The sequence below is a fragment of the Rhopalosiphum maidis genome, chromosome 2 (genome assembly GCF_003676215.2).
Source record: "Rhopalosiphum maidis isolate BTI-1 chromosome 2, ASM367621v3, whole genome shotgun sequence".
NCBI lineage: Eukaryota > Metazoa > Arthropoda > Insecta > Hemiptera > Aphididae > Rhopalosiphum > Rhopalosiphum maidis.
This window is the reverse complement of record NC_040878.1, coordinates 8239236-8257298: the sequence shown is the minus strand read 5'-3', so window position 1 is coordinate 8257298 and position 18063 is coordinate 8239236. Positions and strand designations below refer to the sequence as shown.

Here is an 18063-nt window from a genome sequence, read left to right as displayed (position 1 = left end):
ATAATATCCTTAAAATGAGGACTAAACGATTTTAAAGTTAAGGTTTGGGTACTCTATGACTCATGTTATAATTTGTATTTACTTGCTCTAATTCATAAAATACAAGCTATGTACCAACTATGACAACTATGTGTCTATGTGTATTAAAATAATAAAATAATAAAATATCATTACTAATGTTCATTTATAAGTAATTTACGTGCCTTGGAATTCTCAAATTTGTTGGAAGAATATAATATATTATTAACATTATTCATTAACTTTTTGTATAGCTTTTAAGTTGCTTGATAACGCAATATGACATACATCTGGAATCACAATTTAGGTACCAATTTAAACATATGTTGATTATAATTTATAAGTAAAAATTTCTTACAATAATACTAACTACTATAAAATACCTTGAAATATTTTTTATACTTAGCAAATTATTTACAAATTGATTTGCATGTTTTGAATAATAGACAAGCCCGGATTAAGGGGGAGCCATGGTCCCCGGGCCTCGATAGTCGGAATTTATTTAGGGGCATCAGATTTGTCTAATACTTTTTTCGTTATAGGCTATAACATCGCATAAATTACCTAAAAAAAAATAATTATGACATAAATAATTGTCAATTAATGTCAAATTAACCACTTACAAGTTAGAAGCAGACAGTTTTTTTGGATTTCTACAATGTATATTCAATTTTTTTAGTAGATCTACTCATAGATGGGACATTTTGACCAACAATTTAGATAAAAATGTGAAAGGCCGATTGCTTGTACTGAAATCCCTTAGTCAAACTAGATGGTCCTGTCACTCGGATTCTTGTCAAGCTCTCACTCATAACTACATGAAAATAATAAAAGCTTTAAAATGTATCAGTGAAAGTAATAATGAAAACGGAGACTCAAAAAGGGATGCTAAAGTGCTCTTAAAACAAATTAAAAATAAAGAAACTGCATATCTATCTTTTTTGTGGAATGATATATTGGATAGGTCTAATAAGATATCTATAAACCTGCAAGACAGTTCTTGTGACCCGTTGAACGCTTTGAATTTACTAAAATCATTGAAAAAGTATGTTTTAAATTTAAGAAATAGTAGTTTAGTTTATGAAAATAAAGCTATTGAATTTGGTCCAGAAATCAATAGTCTTTACCATGATGGAGGAAGAACATAAAAAAAAAAATGTATTGCAAGGTGGTAATAAGTTTAGAATTGAGACCCACAACATAATCATTGATACATTTTGTTCTGAATTAGACAAATGAGCTGAAGCTTACAAGTTTGTTTCAGACAATTTCTTATTTGTTACAAAGTTGTGTGTTCCGATTGTTAACATAATAAATTATGAAAATGATGTTGAACACAGTATTGAGAATTTTATATTGACCTACAAAGAAGGTGTAGATAATAACATAAAAACGAAATAAAACAGTTTCAAGAGTATTTTTCCTTATGTAAACCATCAATTCAAGAAAACGAACATTTTAGTATACTCGATCTTTGGAAATGGTTTAATAAAAATGAATTAATTGATGCCTTTCCAAATTAATATGTATTGCACTTAAAATTTATTTGACTGTACCAAGTTCAAACTGTTCAGCCGAAAAGAGCTTTTCAAAACTGAATAGAGTAAAGAATAAATACAGATCAACATTAAACCAAGACAATTTGACTGCACTTATGACATTGGTATCTGAAAAAGACATTCTTCAAACAATGAATAACGACACAGTTATTAAAGAATTTTGTCAAACAAAAGCAAGGAAAAAAACTTGTAAATTATAATTTATAAATAAAATGATGTTGCTATGTATTATATGCCCTATAAACATATTATATAATATATTATTATAGATAGTTATATAATAATAATATAAACATTATTTTTTTTTTTCGTACAGAGCCCTCATTTAAAACATTGGCCCCTGGGCCTCAAAATCTCTTAATTCCGGGCTTGATAGTGGATTTAAATATTTTTTATAGTTTCAAAATTCAGTTAGACATTTCACTGCAAGTAGTGCAAGTCCTTTCTGTAAACAATAATTCCAGCATTTTTATACTCACATTTTTAACTAACTCCCTCTTAGTCTTTAATTATGATAGGTATCAATCAATTAACTATTCAAATATTATTTCAATTTAAAATGTCTTTAATCTTGAACACAATTTAAAAATAATAAATCATCAAAATACAATATTATTTTTAATCTAGTATATTTTATTAAAAACAGATATTTTAATATAATTTAATAGTGTAATATATTATGTAATAATGTAGTAAATATTAAAATCATTTACAAATCGTTTTCAGAAGAAAAATATAATACATTTAAAATAGAAATTATTTTAATCTTAACACATTAAAATTCAACATACAGAAAATATTTATGGCAATGCATTTCATAGAAACATAAAATAATTGATTAGAATAAAGTTACAAATCACTAAATATATTCCTCGGTGGCTCCCACGTACTGTTAGGCCTTGTACTCACACTGGGTAATTGTCTCTCAACTTCAGGTGTATTATTCGTACTATAGCTATGATAAGATCGATCAATGGGATCAGCATTATCCAACAAATATGATTTCATGTTTTCTCTCCGAGATGGTGGAACTCCTGACAAATTCATTATCGACCATTAACACTATACATTTTAGGTTATAAAAATAATATGTTTTACATACTTTCTTCGACATCTTCATTTGTATTTGGTAAAGACCTTTCTCTATATTTACGACGCATTTCGTTACCTCGTATTTTACGTTCACGCCTTTCTTTTTCTAAATTCAAAACATACCACTTGAGCATCAACTAATAGCTTTTAGTACAATATTAAACGATCTACCTCGAACAACAAGCAAACGCCCTTCTTGAATATAATCGATCACCAAATCATCATCTTCCAAAAACTGAGGAAATCCTAATATAGACAATATTCTTGTTCCTATGTTAAAATAAGTCGCTAAACATACAGCAAGTATGAGGGTTGGAAAGTAAACATTGAAACCATCACTGATTATTGTAATAACATCCATATGTCCCATTATCTGAAAAAAAAAATAATTCAAGGTAAAAAATTGTTTTAAATTATTAGTAATACAGTTGGTTAAATTAATTTTTTCCAAAAATTTTGTATTTGAAAATGTCATTGGGTATAAAAAATAAAGCAATAAACATAAAAGTTATCATGTCCCCATGAATAATAGTTTTTGAAGTTTTAAATAATAACAAAATAATGAATACGGTTATTTATAGTCTAAATAAATAATTTAGACCAAATTTGTACATAAAATATCTATAAAACAAAATCATATTATAATATCGACATATTTTTGATTTTTTTGTTTCAGTATGAACTACTTATTAGAAACTTTATATTAAATTTTTAGGCCTTAGATACAAAAATTACACATTAAATACACTTTCAACCAAACCTGGGCAAGTTAATGATAATTTTTAACTGAGTTAATATTTAAATATTATTTAAAAATTGAACATTTTTTAATAAGTTAATAGTTAATAGTTAATCTAATTTTTTTTTTAACTCGGTTAAGTTAGAAGTTATATGGAAAGTGTATTAAGTATATTAAGTGTAGTTGCGTACTGCGAGAATCAAGAACGAAAAATGAACCGCCAAGAACTATTTTGTCTATTGACAATATTAGCTGTTTTACTGTTTACAAATATAAACATTTTAAATAAACATAACCATTACCAAAAACGGCAAAAACAGAAATAACTGATTTGATTATTTATGACGAAAATACTTTATAATATTATATTCTTGTCACTTGAGAATTATATATTTGTGATTTATGCGTTGTACCTTTTACCCATATCATATTATATATATTAGTTATTACTTTATTAGTATTTACTATTAACTAGGTATTAAATATTATTATTATTATTAATATATGCCGTATACCGCGGTATAGAATGCTATACCTACATAATATATTTAATTAAGTTACTTTTATTAAACAATTCTGGTTAATAGAAACAAGAATTCAATTTAATTTAATTTAATTTAATTATTTCTGGTAAATGTTAATGTTTATGTTTAATGCAAGATGCATCGTAAATTAATAATAATTGTATTATACTTATTGTTTAATTAATTATTAAATTACGTAACTTGAATTTGATTAAAAATAACTCGTTATTTATTAAGTTAATGTCAATAAAAATTAATTAAGTTAATGAAAATTATATTTAAAAAAGTTAAAATTAACTTAACTTTAACTTTTTAACTCGTTTATGCCCAGGCTTGCTTCAACTGCAAAACAATTTTAAAACTTTGTCAACATTTAAACTTCACAAGCAAAAATAAATGTTGTATAACATGTATTTTTTTAAATATTTTTATATATCAATAAAAACAATTTATGTGGGGTCTTATACTAAATTTGTAAGCTTTATGACCAAGCCAAAATTTTTTTATTAACATTCATAGAAATGAAAAAAAATTGAGAAATTCAAATGTCTGTAAAAATATTTGAGTGAAAATATTTTTAAAAATTCATCATGTATAAAAAATAACCATTTAAACATTTGGTGAAATTTTCAAATATCTATAGTTATTTTTTTTTAACTATAACAAAATATTAAAAATATTTTAAGAAGAAATAATTATTTGATGAGTGAAATTCTATCATAAAAATTTAAACTTCTAACGCTAATAATAAATTAATTTGATTTATTGATTGAAAAAATGTATTTAATATAGGTTGTAAAACTTATAAAGAACCTTGTATTAAATTTTCAAATTTAAGATATGAAAAGAAAAAATTTATGTATTTCTAATAACAAAATTTTCAAGTATTTTTACCCAACAAATAAATTTTTTATCGACATTTATAAATAAAAATAATAATAAAATAAATGGAAAATTTCAAATGTATCAAAATTTTTTGAAAATTTTTGTAGATACATTAAAAATTATTATATATACATTTGGTGAAAATTTAAATTATCAGTTATTCGGTTAGGTATGCTGGTTTATAGTGTTTTTACCAAAAAAAAACAAAATTGATATAGTCAAAATTTCCTTAATTCTTTCTTTTTTTTTTCTTTTTTCCTGGTTATTTTATAAAATACTGAGAATCTTGACCTCTCTAAAATAAGTACTAAATCCAATTTTCTATTCATAACCACCTTTAAAATAGAAATCAAAGCATTTTTTTACTTCTTATTCTGTATAAAATGTAAATGTACACATACACAAAAAAACACACACACACATTATTGTAAAATTAATACATTCACTCAGAAACTAAAAGTTTAAAGAAAGAAATTGTTCATTAATTTAATAAAATAAAATTTTTTTTTTTTTTGCACATTTTTTAACATAACAAGACTTATTTAGTAAGACAATTAATGGGGATTAAAGAATTAAAACATTTTGCTATTATAGTCTTTTTGCTTATTTAAAAATTTTATATAATTATTAATTATTTTTACTTTAGTATCTAAATAATATTTTATTACTCTCCACGCAATTATCTTTTACTATTTTAGTCTATATCCAAACGAAATAACAAATGCTTACCTGGGTATAATCAGTTTCAAGAATACGACTTTTTATCACATGACTGTCCATGTGAATAAGTCCAAGAAAATTTAAACACATTGGTGATGTTAGACGACTCAACAACCTATAATAGTAATATTTAATGATTCCAATTCAAATACATTTTTAACCAGGTAAATACTTACAGTCCAAAAAAAATTAAGCTACTTTCAGTAGTTTGATGGTTTGGTGCTAGGTAGTAAATGTTAAGCAATTTTATCTTAAATATTGTTGAATACGTACAATATGCCAAGTAAGCAATGGATAAAGTAGATAAAACCTGGTAATAACAATTTGGTGACAATTTAAAATCAACATTTACACACAATTTTAAATTAATGTTATTTTTTACTTTACCTGTATCATAACATAATCATTGTTTTGTTTTGCCATATTCACCATGAGAGCAAAAATAGAGAGCACTGGTTGCTTTTTGAAAAATGTCATTTCAGACCACACAATAATAACTGATAGCATGCCAGTAATCACTGATAAAGCTCGAAGCATCATAGGATGTAAACGACACCACCAATACCATTCTACCAATTAAAAATGCATTAATTTAATTCAATATTATGTTTAAAATATACATTTAAACATGATTTTGAAATAGATTTGTATAATATGTTATAATTTATTAGTATAAAATTACCCATAATTTGAATGATTTGTATAAAATAATTATAATACATAGATAAATTTTACTATAAGAAAAATAATATTTGATATATCTTAATTAACAACCAATTTAAACAGGTTTTAACTCACCAATTGTGGACGTGTCTGCATAACTATTCAATTTTGAAGGCTTATTGAACATTTTTTTAAACTTTCGTTCTCTAGATGTCATGTTTGAATTAATGTCTTCCAAGAAAATGGCTTTTTCTAGCATTAAACTGCCTTGCGTCTCTGTACGATGATACATATGTACAGCAACAATCAACTAAAACAAGATATATTAATATGCATTTTATAATGTTAGCATAATATAATTAAAATGTATTGTTTCATTTATTTTATTTTAGCCTGATAACAAAAAGTGTACTTACATCTAATACTATATAGCAATTATTGTATTATCTACTTAAAGGTGTTTCATTGATGTCACATACAGTTTATAAGTAACCATAGCAACAATATTTACACATCATTCATTACAATTTCTACTTGAATATTTTACTCAAACGTATTGACAAGACAAAAACTCAAAAAATGAATAAATTAAGTAAATCCCAGATTATTATTCACAGGGAGAAGTCTGTTAATTATCAGTTGAAAGATTGTCAATGGATTCACAACTCAGCTAAATTCACAGCTGTTGGTGGCAAACCAAACTTGAAAGGTGTTATAAACATATATAGGTTGGATGATAATGACATACAAACTGTTCAAGAATATGAGAAATCAATTGCCATTGAATGTGCTACGTTTCAATCGAGTTCTATCAATAAAACACATTTGGCAGTTGGAAACTTTGAAGGTGACTTAGAGATTGTGGACTTAGAGTATTCCGCTAAGTCACTCTATTCAGTAAAAGCTCATCAAGGTCTTATATATTGTATTGATGGTATTGGTGGGCTTGGAATTGGGTGCGGAGCTCCTGAATTAGTAACAGGTATTAACATTATAATATTCTTATTTCTTATTATATTTATTGCTAATTATTTACTTAAATTGTCTTTTTGGTGTTTAATAAAAATAACTGTTTAAGGTGGGAAAGACGGTTCAGTAAAAATATGGGATCCAAGAGAAAAATTACCAGTGGCAAAAATGGAAACTGCGATTGGTGCTACAAAGAGAGATTGTTGGACAGTAGCATTTGGAAATGCTTACAACTCAGAAGAACGAATTGTTTGTGCTGGTTATGATAATGGTGACATAAAAATGTTAGACTTAAGAGCAATGGCATTACGCTGGGAAACCAACGTATCAAATGGAGTTTGTAGTTTAGAATTTGATAGAAGAGATATTAAAATGAATAAATTAATAGTCACAACAATAGAATCACATTTTTATGTATTCGATATTAAAGTTCAACATCCTACAAAAGGTTTTGGTTACATAAAAAATAATGTACACAAACACACCATTTGGACTGTAAGACATTTACCACAACATCGAGAAATTTTTACTACAACTGGAGGAAACGGTTCAATATACTTGTGGAAATATATGTATCCCGAAGATAGATATATAACTGAATCTGATGGAGACAAGATAACAAATCCAGGAAAATTACAATTGATTCAAAATCAGTTAATATCAACTCAACCAATCAATAATTTTCGATGGTGTTCGAGCAAATTAGGTCTAGCACTGTCTACATCATTTGATCAAAATATTAGACTATTAATTTTCACAAAACTTAACTTGTATTAAGCTCATTCTTATCATTTTTTTTTTAATATAATATTTTTTTCTTATATTACTTGTTTATGAAGTCGAGTTAACATGCCAATTGAAGGAGGTGTTGTATGATTCCTTGAATTTGATCGCACATTTTTCAAAAAATCTTGTTGATCCTCAGGAACTTTTTTCAAAATTATTTGAAAATAATCATACAACGCATCATTTGGACTCATACTGATACTAACACTTTTTATTGACTAATGTAAGAATTCCAAATTTTAGTTTGTTTTTCTTATTTAAAATTTTTTTTTACAAAACAATATAATATATAGGAGATAAGTACTTCAAGAACATCTTCTAAAGCTCCTTCGGATTCTAACTTTTCTGTATTAAGTTTTGACAGTTTGAAATATACTTTTCTCAATGTATAATCAATTTGACTAGACCGCCATAATTCTCTTGGAATGTCCACTAATGCAATACCTAACAATAATATTAATAGAAACAATCCCCATGTATTGCTAGCAGATGATGCGATAGCTTTTAATTTTTGCCTAAAAAAAATAAAAATAATATTTTAATATTATAATAATTAATAAAAAAAAAAAAAAAAATGTTTTTTAAAATATTGACAACTTATGTTTAAATTATAATTATTTTATTTAAATTAAGTTAAAGTATTTTCAAGAACTTCATTGTTGGTAAAATAAATATTTCAATATTTATAAGAAGGGAACAGATTTCATTAAAAATACTTATTTTATATATTCGGTAAATAAGTACAGTTTAATTAATTTAAATATATTTGTTAGCAGAAACAATGAGATCAAATTACATTTACCAAATAACTACAATTAAGAGAGTATTTCTTAAAGCGCCATACCAAGTTGTAAAATTTAAAGAATAATACACCAAAAGATCTCAATCAGCTTCCAGAGCCATTTATTTTAACTAAATGGGATACAATAGGTGCATAGTTAGGAAACACTTAATAATATTTAGGTTTTATTTAGGTACTTTGCCACTTTAAATTTTTATATCCCAGAGAATGTGTAGTTTTAAATAGTTTCAAGAATTAAATAAGAGATAAATACATACTCTAATCCTAAGTTATATTTATTTACATATTTTGATTCTTTCTTCTTTAATACGTTCAAATCTGCTCCCTATTTATAAGACAGATATGCAGACATCACTAGTTTGCATAACATTTGAAATCATAATTTTATTAATTAAGTACTATAATTAATAAAAAATATTTATCATACAATAAACTTAAATTATTGATGCTTTTAAATAAAATTATCTTCAAAACCTTAAATTTAAATTATTTTATAATACTTTGTAACTATTTAAATGCTTATTATTTTTGTAATTTAAATAATACTGTTATTTATCATGACTAGAATTTATCTGACATCTGCACAAATATTGTAAACTTACCAATCTAAATGCACTCCTGGCTTAAGAGCAATGTAAATTATAAGTATTGTAACAATTAACAATAATGTACTATAATATAGTGTATTGCTTTTAATAGCATTTTTCAATTTGTCCTTCAGTGTAAATTCTCCAGACTTCACATAATATTGCATAACTGGCATAATAAACCTAAACATTTATACTTTTAAATAACTATATATAATATATTATACATATTTAACAAATTGCAAATAATATTATAAAAACCACAGACTAAGATATGATAATAATTATCATAATAATATATCTTAGTTTGTACTAAAAACTAAACAATAAATGTATAAAATGAATGATAAAAAAATAGAAACACTATGACTATAGAAATATAAAGTTCTATACAATTTTAAAAAAATGTTTGAAAAATACTTTTTTAACTCTTGTAAAACCATTTAAAAGAAGTCATTGTAACATCTGCTATTATTTTTTTACATCACATAAACACTATAGCAAAATTGCACTTCACATTACTGTTATGTAGTTAAATTATTGAATTAACATAATAAAAGATTGGTTGAGGAGAATTTAATTTTAGTAACCCGTATAAGCTATCTCAGTATTTTTTTTTTTAAATAATTTAAATACTATAAAAACACTATGCTAGGAAGAAATTTCACACATAAACAACAATTTTTGTAATGGGTTATTTATTTAATTTTAAAAATTTGACTACAAAACTAAAATTACTAAGATTTCTTTTGTTAAATATGTGATAATGATATATTTACAATTCCTCTTAAAGTTATACTAATAGCTCAGATGGCTTTCTTAATAATATGATAATAACATTAAATATATTATTTTTTTCAATTAAAAAGTATTAGTTTAATTATATTAATACTTTTGATTAATTTTCAAAGATATGTAGGTATATATTGTAAGATTGCGTGTCTAATCAATTCATTGGTAAAAATAATGATTCACAATGAATATTTGTATGCTTATCAATCACATTTTGTTAAGTCAAATAAGAAAGTACCAAACATTTTAAATTACTAAATGTTCAACATACCTATCAAGAATTTACTGTAGCTTATATGTTCTATATGATTACTTACCATGTTAGAAATTGAGAAGTCCAATAAACAACTCTCCACATGTTTGGTAACGTAGATTCTGGCACATAACTCCAGGGTTTTTTACAGGCTGATGAATCTTGACTAGAATTTGTATTATTATCGTAATTGATATGCCCATCTTGAACACACTTACGATAAGCTGCCTAGAATTCAAGATAATAATCACATATTATAATGAATGCTAGTTATATAAATACTATATACAAATCAATCTTTTATTTAGATTAATATTTTTATTAAATTATAGAAATAAAAATTGAATAATTAAACATTTTTTAGTTGAAATGAAATTATAACACAATGAAATATTATGTTTATAGTAATCTAAAAACTTACCAATGATATATCAATAGGAAGAACGAAGATAATTAACAGAGAAAAATACCAAGCAATGAGCACGGCTGTTGTAACAACAATATTTTGAGTTTTCCAATTGCCGTAACGGTTAAGTATCACCGTAGTTAAAATAAAAGCGAATATAACTTCAGCGCTGAATATTCCCACAGTCATTTTAAAACTTATATAATCATCTGTTTGACAATTTTTTTTCTGCTTCGGATTGCATCTTTTGTAATTTCTCCAATGTCATGGATTTCAATGGCATTAATTTTGGCTTACATAATATCAGTTGCAGAGATTCTCTATGATGCAATAATCCAACTTTCGGTACAAAATGTTTTATTGATATAGAATTTTTTAACTCTGGTGTATTATTTTCCACTGGTGGTTCAGGAGATGGTTTGTCATCCTGCATACCAACTAAAATGCAAACAAAATATATTATATAATTATAATGAGTTTAAAATTCTATTCACTTTTTGATTGTTTTGACCAAAAATAATTCAGATTTCAAATGTGTTTAAGTTAACCAAAAATGGTCAATTATGCTTTACTTAAATTACGGGTAATCTCTAAGAAACATTTAATTAAATAGTTCATTTTTTTTTTTTTTTTTGGATGTTCTCAAAAGACTACAGAAAAGTTTAAAAAAATAACTGTATTCCAATTCGCAGTATCATTTTTCTTAAATTTTTAAGTTACTTAGAGCTAGTCCATTAACTATTAGTACAGTAGTGTACAAGTTGATAATAAGCTATATTTATTACTCTAAATTATTGAAAAAAACCACCACAGAATTTAAAAAGGGTAAGCAATCTTGACCAGTCTTAAAAACTGCTATTACTTTTAATCAGTTTTAAAAAAATATCTTCAACTTACCGAATTAAAAGGATTAACAAACCAAATCAAATCAGTCAACACTGAAGACAAACAAACTATAAATCTAATAGTTATGCATTTAGCGTATGAATAGAACTATTTCAAATTACTTAAGTCCTTCTCACTTTGAAGCATATGAGTACATTTTTTTGCATCGATTGATTTCATAAATAATTAAGTTTTAAAAAAAAATTCAATCGTATATTCGTGTCCAACCTTACGTCATCCGTCGAATTATATAGACAACACAGACAACAAATTGAACAAATAACAATAACAATACAAAAGTTCTTATCTATGGACAAATTTCGTACCTACCACACGGGAACTTGATATTTTCTGTTACCACTTTACCAGGAAAGTACTAAAGTTACTAAGTAGTCGTTTTGTTCTGTTTTCTAAATGACACGTTTGAGACTTGACTACTTGATTGTTGTGTTTGACGTTTTCAAATATTTAAAAGCTTAGAACCTACCAACATATTCTAATTCTTAAACTCCTTATAATTAGTCATTCCTACTTAGTACTTCCTAATCCTATTACAACATGTATAGTATCACGCATAAAGTTGGCAATATAATTTGCTATTTTTGATAAAAAAAAAAATAAACGCAAGTTCCGCTGTTAACAATATTTGATAACAAAACCAGTGGTTCCCAAATCCTAAACTTGCTTAAAAAAATTATTAAAAATTACCAAACTTCACTACCTATCTATATCATTATTCTACTATGACCTATCTATGAAATATGATTGACATGCAGCTTTATTTCACAAAACTATATTCAAAATTTCAAACTCAGTTCTTAATATTACGAACTACTAAGGTCTAAAAGAACATTTGATAGGTCGTGGTCTCGTGGACTACCATTATTTGAGAAAGACCTTTTTTTCTCAAATTTTTAGATTTTTGAATTGGTTTATAAAAACAACAATGAAAAAAAATATTAAACAAAATAGATATTAAAAACGTGACGGGTAATATAACTCGTATTTGTATCTACATATGCCTAGGTACACTTACATTACCACTTCGGTCGGCGTCGTACAACAACGACAATAGAGATAAACAATAATAATTGTAATTATATTTTTAGTTTTTTATTAATTATCGTTATCTAATTATTACCATCGCCATTCGCCATAATATGTCCCGTTGTCCCAAATAAATGCATTTTTGTGTACCTACTATTTATACTTGACAAAAGGGGCAACATTGTATTTCTAACCCACTATATTCCGAAACGCAGAAAGTTCTAAATTAATTATTTTAAAATGGCCTGGACCAGAATACCAGGTTCTAGCTGGCACTTGCTACATGATAATTAAAAAAAAAAATTGAAAGAAGGTGTCTGTGGTAGAAACCATGAGTTGAGATCAGTGAGCTTTCGTTGTACTCCCTAGAACTAATAATTTACCATAATTATGTATTTCAACTAAATAGTTATCATATATTCATTTTATTATTATTGATTATATACCTAAGCAGATGAGAATATGAATAATCGTAACAATTTATAAATTCCGAACATGTATTAACTTTATACTATGGAAATCCGTATACTATCCATAGGCAGACATCGAGGGGGGGAACTTAGGGGGGCTTAGTCCACAATTATTTCAATAACCACCCCTCCCAAAAAAAAAAAAAAAAATAATCAAATGTAATACTTGTTTTTAGATAGAGTGTGCGGAGTCACTTTACATTGGAATATTTTAAAAAATGTTTATGTATTGTATTTATATATTTTTATTTATGCAGCAACATACAAGTGCATAAATAATATATTTTATTTTTTTAAACTTCTTACATAGTTTATGGAACTAAACCTAGACTTGGCGAGCCTAAGTGTAAACTCAGCTTGAGATTACGAAAAGCAATTATTAAAATTAATCTATTTTATTCAATCTATTAAAATCAATAAGAGCCTGTTAAGAGTCATACATATAAGACTATTCTATCTAAAAATACCAATTTTAGTTTTAAAGGTTTTCCGATTCTTTGCGGTTTAGTTCTTGGCGTGTAATTTTATTTTGATACAGTGATACACACAACATAAATTTAAACAAAACATTTAAAAGTATACAAGGTGAATCAATTAAAAGTCTAATAATTATTTTAAAACGTTAAAACTTTTTTAATAACAAGTACAAATTATGCCTACATAATTTGAGAAAAAAAATATTTAATAACTAAAATTAAATTAATGCTAAACTAAACATTATTATTTCAATAATTTTAATTTTTAGAAAAGTTGACGGCTAAAACCAAATTAATTAATTCAATGCCAATAATTTAAACAGTTTAAACGTTATATTATAAAATTCTCATTGGTAGTTAAAAGATGCGCGAAGGCGAAAAAAAAAAACAATAATATTTTATTACTAATTTTAAATTAAATTGTAATACATCCAATTGCTGACGTATATAATCATGTATTTGGGAACTTTTTCATATGTTTTTGATGTGATGAGGAGCGTGTAGGTCGTGTGGATCCATACCGTAATTTATCTATTCATCTTTCAGCCAAGAGCTTTTTATGCCGCAACGTTAATTAAGGAAAAAATGGTAAAATGGTTTGGACCAGAAGAGTCGTATTATAATATATGTATTATACACAGAAATACATTATTTAAATTATATTAAATTACAAAATAATATAATATTGATAATAAATAATAATATCTTTACTTGATCGTTATTGTATTAAATATAAAATAATTGGAAAAAACTTTTGTTTATCGGAAAAATATGTCATACATTATAGAGTTAAATCGAAAAAAATATATTATATTTGAAAAAAGATCCACCTATAAGTATAAAATGGATATGGTACAGAAATCAAAATTTTCGTTAAAATAGTACCTATACTTAAGTGGGTAATATTAAATAATTAACATTTTTACAATATAATAATGGTCTTTGGAAAAATAACGGACTTACCGTACTCGTCGCTGGCTAGTATAATAAACAACACTGTATCCGTCGTCTGGGAGATTTTCAATTTTTTTGTTAGCGCAACATTTTTTAAAGGCTCATTAACAATAAATTCCCGGACATACTACACATTTATTATCAATACATACGATAAAATATTTATTAGTGTAACAATGTCACGAAATATAGATCAGTTTATTGAAGAACTACGGTCGTTTAATAATCAAAATGTACGGGCAATACAGAACGATCTACTCTTGCGACCGTTAGTGTCTAGCAGAGATCGTTCTCAAGTTAGTGACGACAATAATGCAATATTGACGGGAATTATGCAGACGGAATTAAAAGGTTCATCGCCCGAAGATGACTTGACTGGTACAAGTAAAGAGGAGGAAATAACAACGTCCGTGATGGTACCAGAGATAGTGGAATCTTTGTCGACCGATGATAAATCACTAGATGACGATGTTAAGGCGACAGCGGTAATCGATACAGACGTCGTGGAGATAGAATTGAAAAAATCGTCGTCCGAAGATGACTTGGCTGGTACAAGTAAAGATGAGGAAATAACAACGTCCGTGATGGTACCAGAGATAGTGGAATCTTTGTTGACCGATGATAAATCACTAGATGACGATGTTAAGGCGGCAGTGGCAATCGATACAGACGTCGTGGAGATAGAATTACAAAATTGTATACCAGAAAAAATAGACAAGGATGAGTTACGCGAAATTGAATTGGTTGATGCAAGTGAAGAGGAAGCGGTAGAGAAGGGCACTGTGCCGGAAAAAATGGATGATGATGCGTCGCCTGAAGCCACACTTGCTGGAGGCGACGAGCTGGAGCCGATAGAAAAGGACGTTGTGACGGCCAGGGGCGAGGAAGTAAAAAATAGTCTTGGAGAATTAGTCGGGTGGCTGGCACCGGGTGTAACCATGCAACCACTCGTCACCCCTCCACGTCGTCGAAGATTTTCGACGGCGTGGAAAGGGGTACGACGGGCTTTGGGATGCATGTGTTGCATCCGGGCCGATTAGCGACTGGAAGTTTCAAGATCAGGTGGTGCGCGGTTCCGGTCGGCACGTCGGATGCAGACGCGGCAGACGGAACCGCCGGGACGAGATTTAAGGAGAGTCCGAAGACAGCGTTGCGTCGTTGTCCGCTGACTCCCTTTTTCGTCTCGCGGCGATTCCGTCGTCGTCGCCGATCCGCGCGTTTCGGTCTCTGCTGTCCGCTGCCCGTCGCCAGGTCTGCACCACATCGCGCACAAGCCGCTCCCGAAGCCGAAGCTGTCTGGACTGGCCTGCTGTCATGATGGTCGTCGAATCGCGCTGCCGGGCAAACGCCTCAGCATCACTCGACTGCTCGCGAGAACGCCGCACAGGTGACTGCAGAAGCCTCTATATCTTACACGCTTTGACGCCTCCCCCTTTTTTTTACCTGATTTTGTTATTCCATTTTTAAAAGGCTAATTATTTTTGTTCATGTTAACACGTTTTGTTTTGGTTATTGTTTACAATGTTTCACACGTTTAGACTCAAAATTATACAGTTTTTATCAATTATTTATTCAATATTACAAAATTTAATTGAATATGCTGTTTGAGCCCTTCGGCCACCATTTATTTTGATTTTTTTCAAAAAATTGTTGTTGTTAAAAAAAATATATAAAATTAAAAATTGTTAAAAAATTGTATTTTTTTCGTATTAATCTATTATTAAGTGTATAAATCAATTATTACAAAATTGACAGCTTAGTATCATGAAATAGTGAAAATATCATACACTACCCTAATACTAACTTATTACATTTTTCGTAAATGGTAACAATAATTATGTCATTTGATATAATAGAAATATAAATCATGTCTTTAAATAGAACTAACTAGTTCGATTAATTTGAATAAAATATATTTTATATTTGATGTACTTACCTACATGTCTTATTCATCGAATTAAAATGGTTGGAACCCAACAAAAATACCTAGAGATTATTGTTATACTGTACCTACAACAGTAAATGTCGAGTTTAGTAGATAAGATTTCGAGAGATGGCTATAATATAATGGATATGTGACTTTAATCAAGTCGTTTTTTTTTTGTTAAATTAAAGTAATAGGTAATCTTTGTAATTTATAATATTACATGTAATGATTTTATGTAAGTACGGTATGTAATTAAACTGGCTTTATTACAATAGACAAATAATAATTGAATTGATTGAATGACTATGTAATGACTAGAGCGCGGATTTTTATGCACTTAAAAGTATCGAAATATGCCATATAATATGCAGTAAAAATCATGAAAATATGCAAAAAATATGCATTCAAAATTATGAAAATATGTAAAAAATATACAAGAATTTTTTATTTATTTAAAATTTACAATAAAACTTATAATAATTAATTACTTAAATACTTAATACAAAAAAATTTAGGGAATTTTCTGAACTTAATTTATTTTTAAAATTGTATTTATTATTAAAATGAATAATCATATGCATTTCAAGCTTTTCTTCTGTGAAGCTGTGTCGTTTATCGATTAATATATTTTTAAAGACTGAGAATCAACGTTCGACGTCAACCGAAGTTATTGGGACATATTTTAAGTTTACGTCCTAATCAATTATTTATCTAATTATCTTTTAACTAAATATGTATATAAATTATTATTTAGTGACTTTGAAATTTAGTTTTAATTTTTCTACTTGACAAAATATTATTTTATAAATTTTTTTAAATTTTTGCTTCAATATGCAATAACCTTTAAATATGCAGAAATATGCAAAATAAAAATTCACCTATTAGCTTCAAATTATGATGATTCGTGGAGATAACTGACAAAAATCCAAAAATATTGAAAGGAAAAAAATATGCAGTTGCATAGAAATCCGCGCTCTAGTAATGACTAATTATTAATTAATGTCTAAGTAAAATATTGCAGGCATTCCAATTCAAGACTACAACAATCAAAAAATATCTAAAACATAATTTTAAAAAAATGCTAAGGATATTAGGTAAGTACAAAACATAAAATAAATAAGTTGTTAAATAGTTTATTTTCGATACACATAATTATATTGTTTTTATTATTACTAAAAATAAGTACCTATTTTATAAAAAAGTGAATTATTTTATCGAGTAATGATTGTAATAACCAATCAGTGTTTTGAATTAAGTATAATACGGTTATTATATACTATTCAAAAATCAAATAAAGCGCTTTCTCATTGGAAAGCATTTATTCTTATATTGTTGACTGTTGTAGTCTTGAACTGGACAAATGATAAACAAATTAAGTACACATATATTGCCATCAAACATTATTAGAGGAAGAAGTTGGTAAATCACGGATATTTACCATACTTACCAATTAATTTTACTTTAAATTGACATTACATAACAACAAACAACTGTTAATTTTTTAAAACG

At 26.9% G+C, this 18063-nt stretch overlaps 2 protein-coding genes across 2 annotated transcripts; one reads left to right on the top strand and one right to left on the bottom strand.

The window, feature by feature from the left end:
• Positions 1-2293: 2293 nt before the first annotated feature.
• Positions 2294-10984, bottom strand: LOC113553351 (LMBR1 domain-containing protein 2 homolog). The gene is made up of 12 exons (XM_026956649.1): positions 10811-10984; positions 10454-10617; positions 9360-9527; positions 8260-8470; positions 7997-8173; positions 6336-6510; positions 5925-6106; positions 5714-5847; positions 5547-5652; positions 2841-3042; positions 2680-2775; positions 2294-2611 (listed from the first exon to the last, which is right to left on the bottom strand). The coding sequence occupies exons 1-12, from the start codon at positions 10982-10984 to the stop codon at positions 2427-2429; spliced, it is 1974 nt and encodes a 657-aa protein (XP_026812450.1). The 3' UTR covers positions 2294-2426.
• On the top strand, positions 6772-7979 carry LOC113553352 (WD repeat-containing protein 92). Its single transcript, XM_026956651.1, has 2 exons — positions 6772-7182; positions 7279-7979. The coding sequence occupies exons 1-2, from the start codon at positions 6780-6782 to the stop codon at positions 7944-7946; spliced, it is 1071 nt and encodes a 356-aa protein (XP_026812452.1). The 5' UTR covers positions 6772-6779; the 3' UTR covers positions 7947-7979.
• Positions 10985-18063: the final 7079 nt, after the last annotated feature.

Bases quoted from the DNA above. Each gene is read 5' to 3' on its own strand.
- LOC113553352 (XM_026956651.1), top strand. From the start codon at position 6,780: ATGAATAAATTAAGTAAATCCCAGATTATTATTCACAGGGAGAAGTCT. The intron at 7,183-7,278 runs GTATTAACATTA...TAACTGTTTAAG, and splicing joins AGCTCCTGAATTAGTAACAG to GTGGGAAAGACGGTTCAGTA.
- LOC113553351 (XM_026956649.1), bottom strand. From the start codon at position 10,984: ATGACTGTGGGAATATTCAGCGCTGAAGTTATATTCGCTTTTATTTTA. The intron at 6,107-6,335 runs GTGAGTTAAAAC...TTTAATTGGTAG, and splicing joins TGCAGACACGTCCACAATTG to AATGGTATTGGTGGTGTCGT. The intron at 2,612-2,679 runs GTATGTAAAACA...TGAATTTGTCAG, and splicing joins AAATGAAGATGTCGAAGAAA to GAGTTCCACCATCTCGGAGA.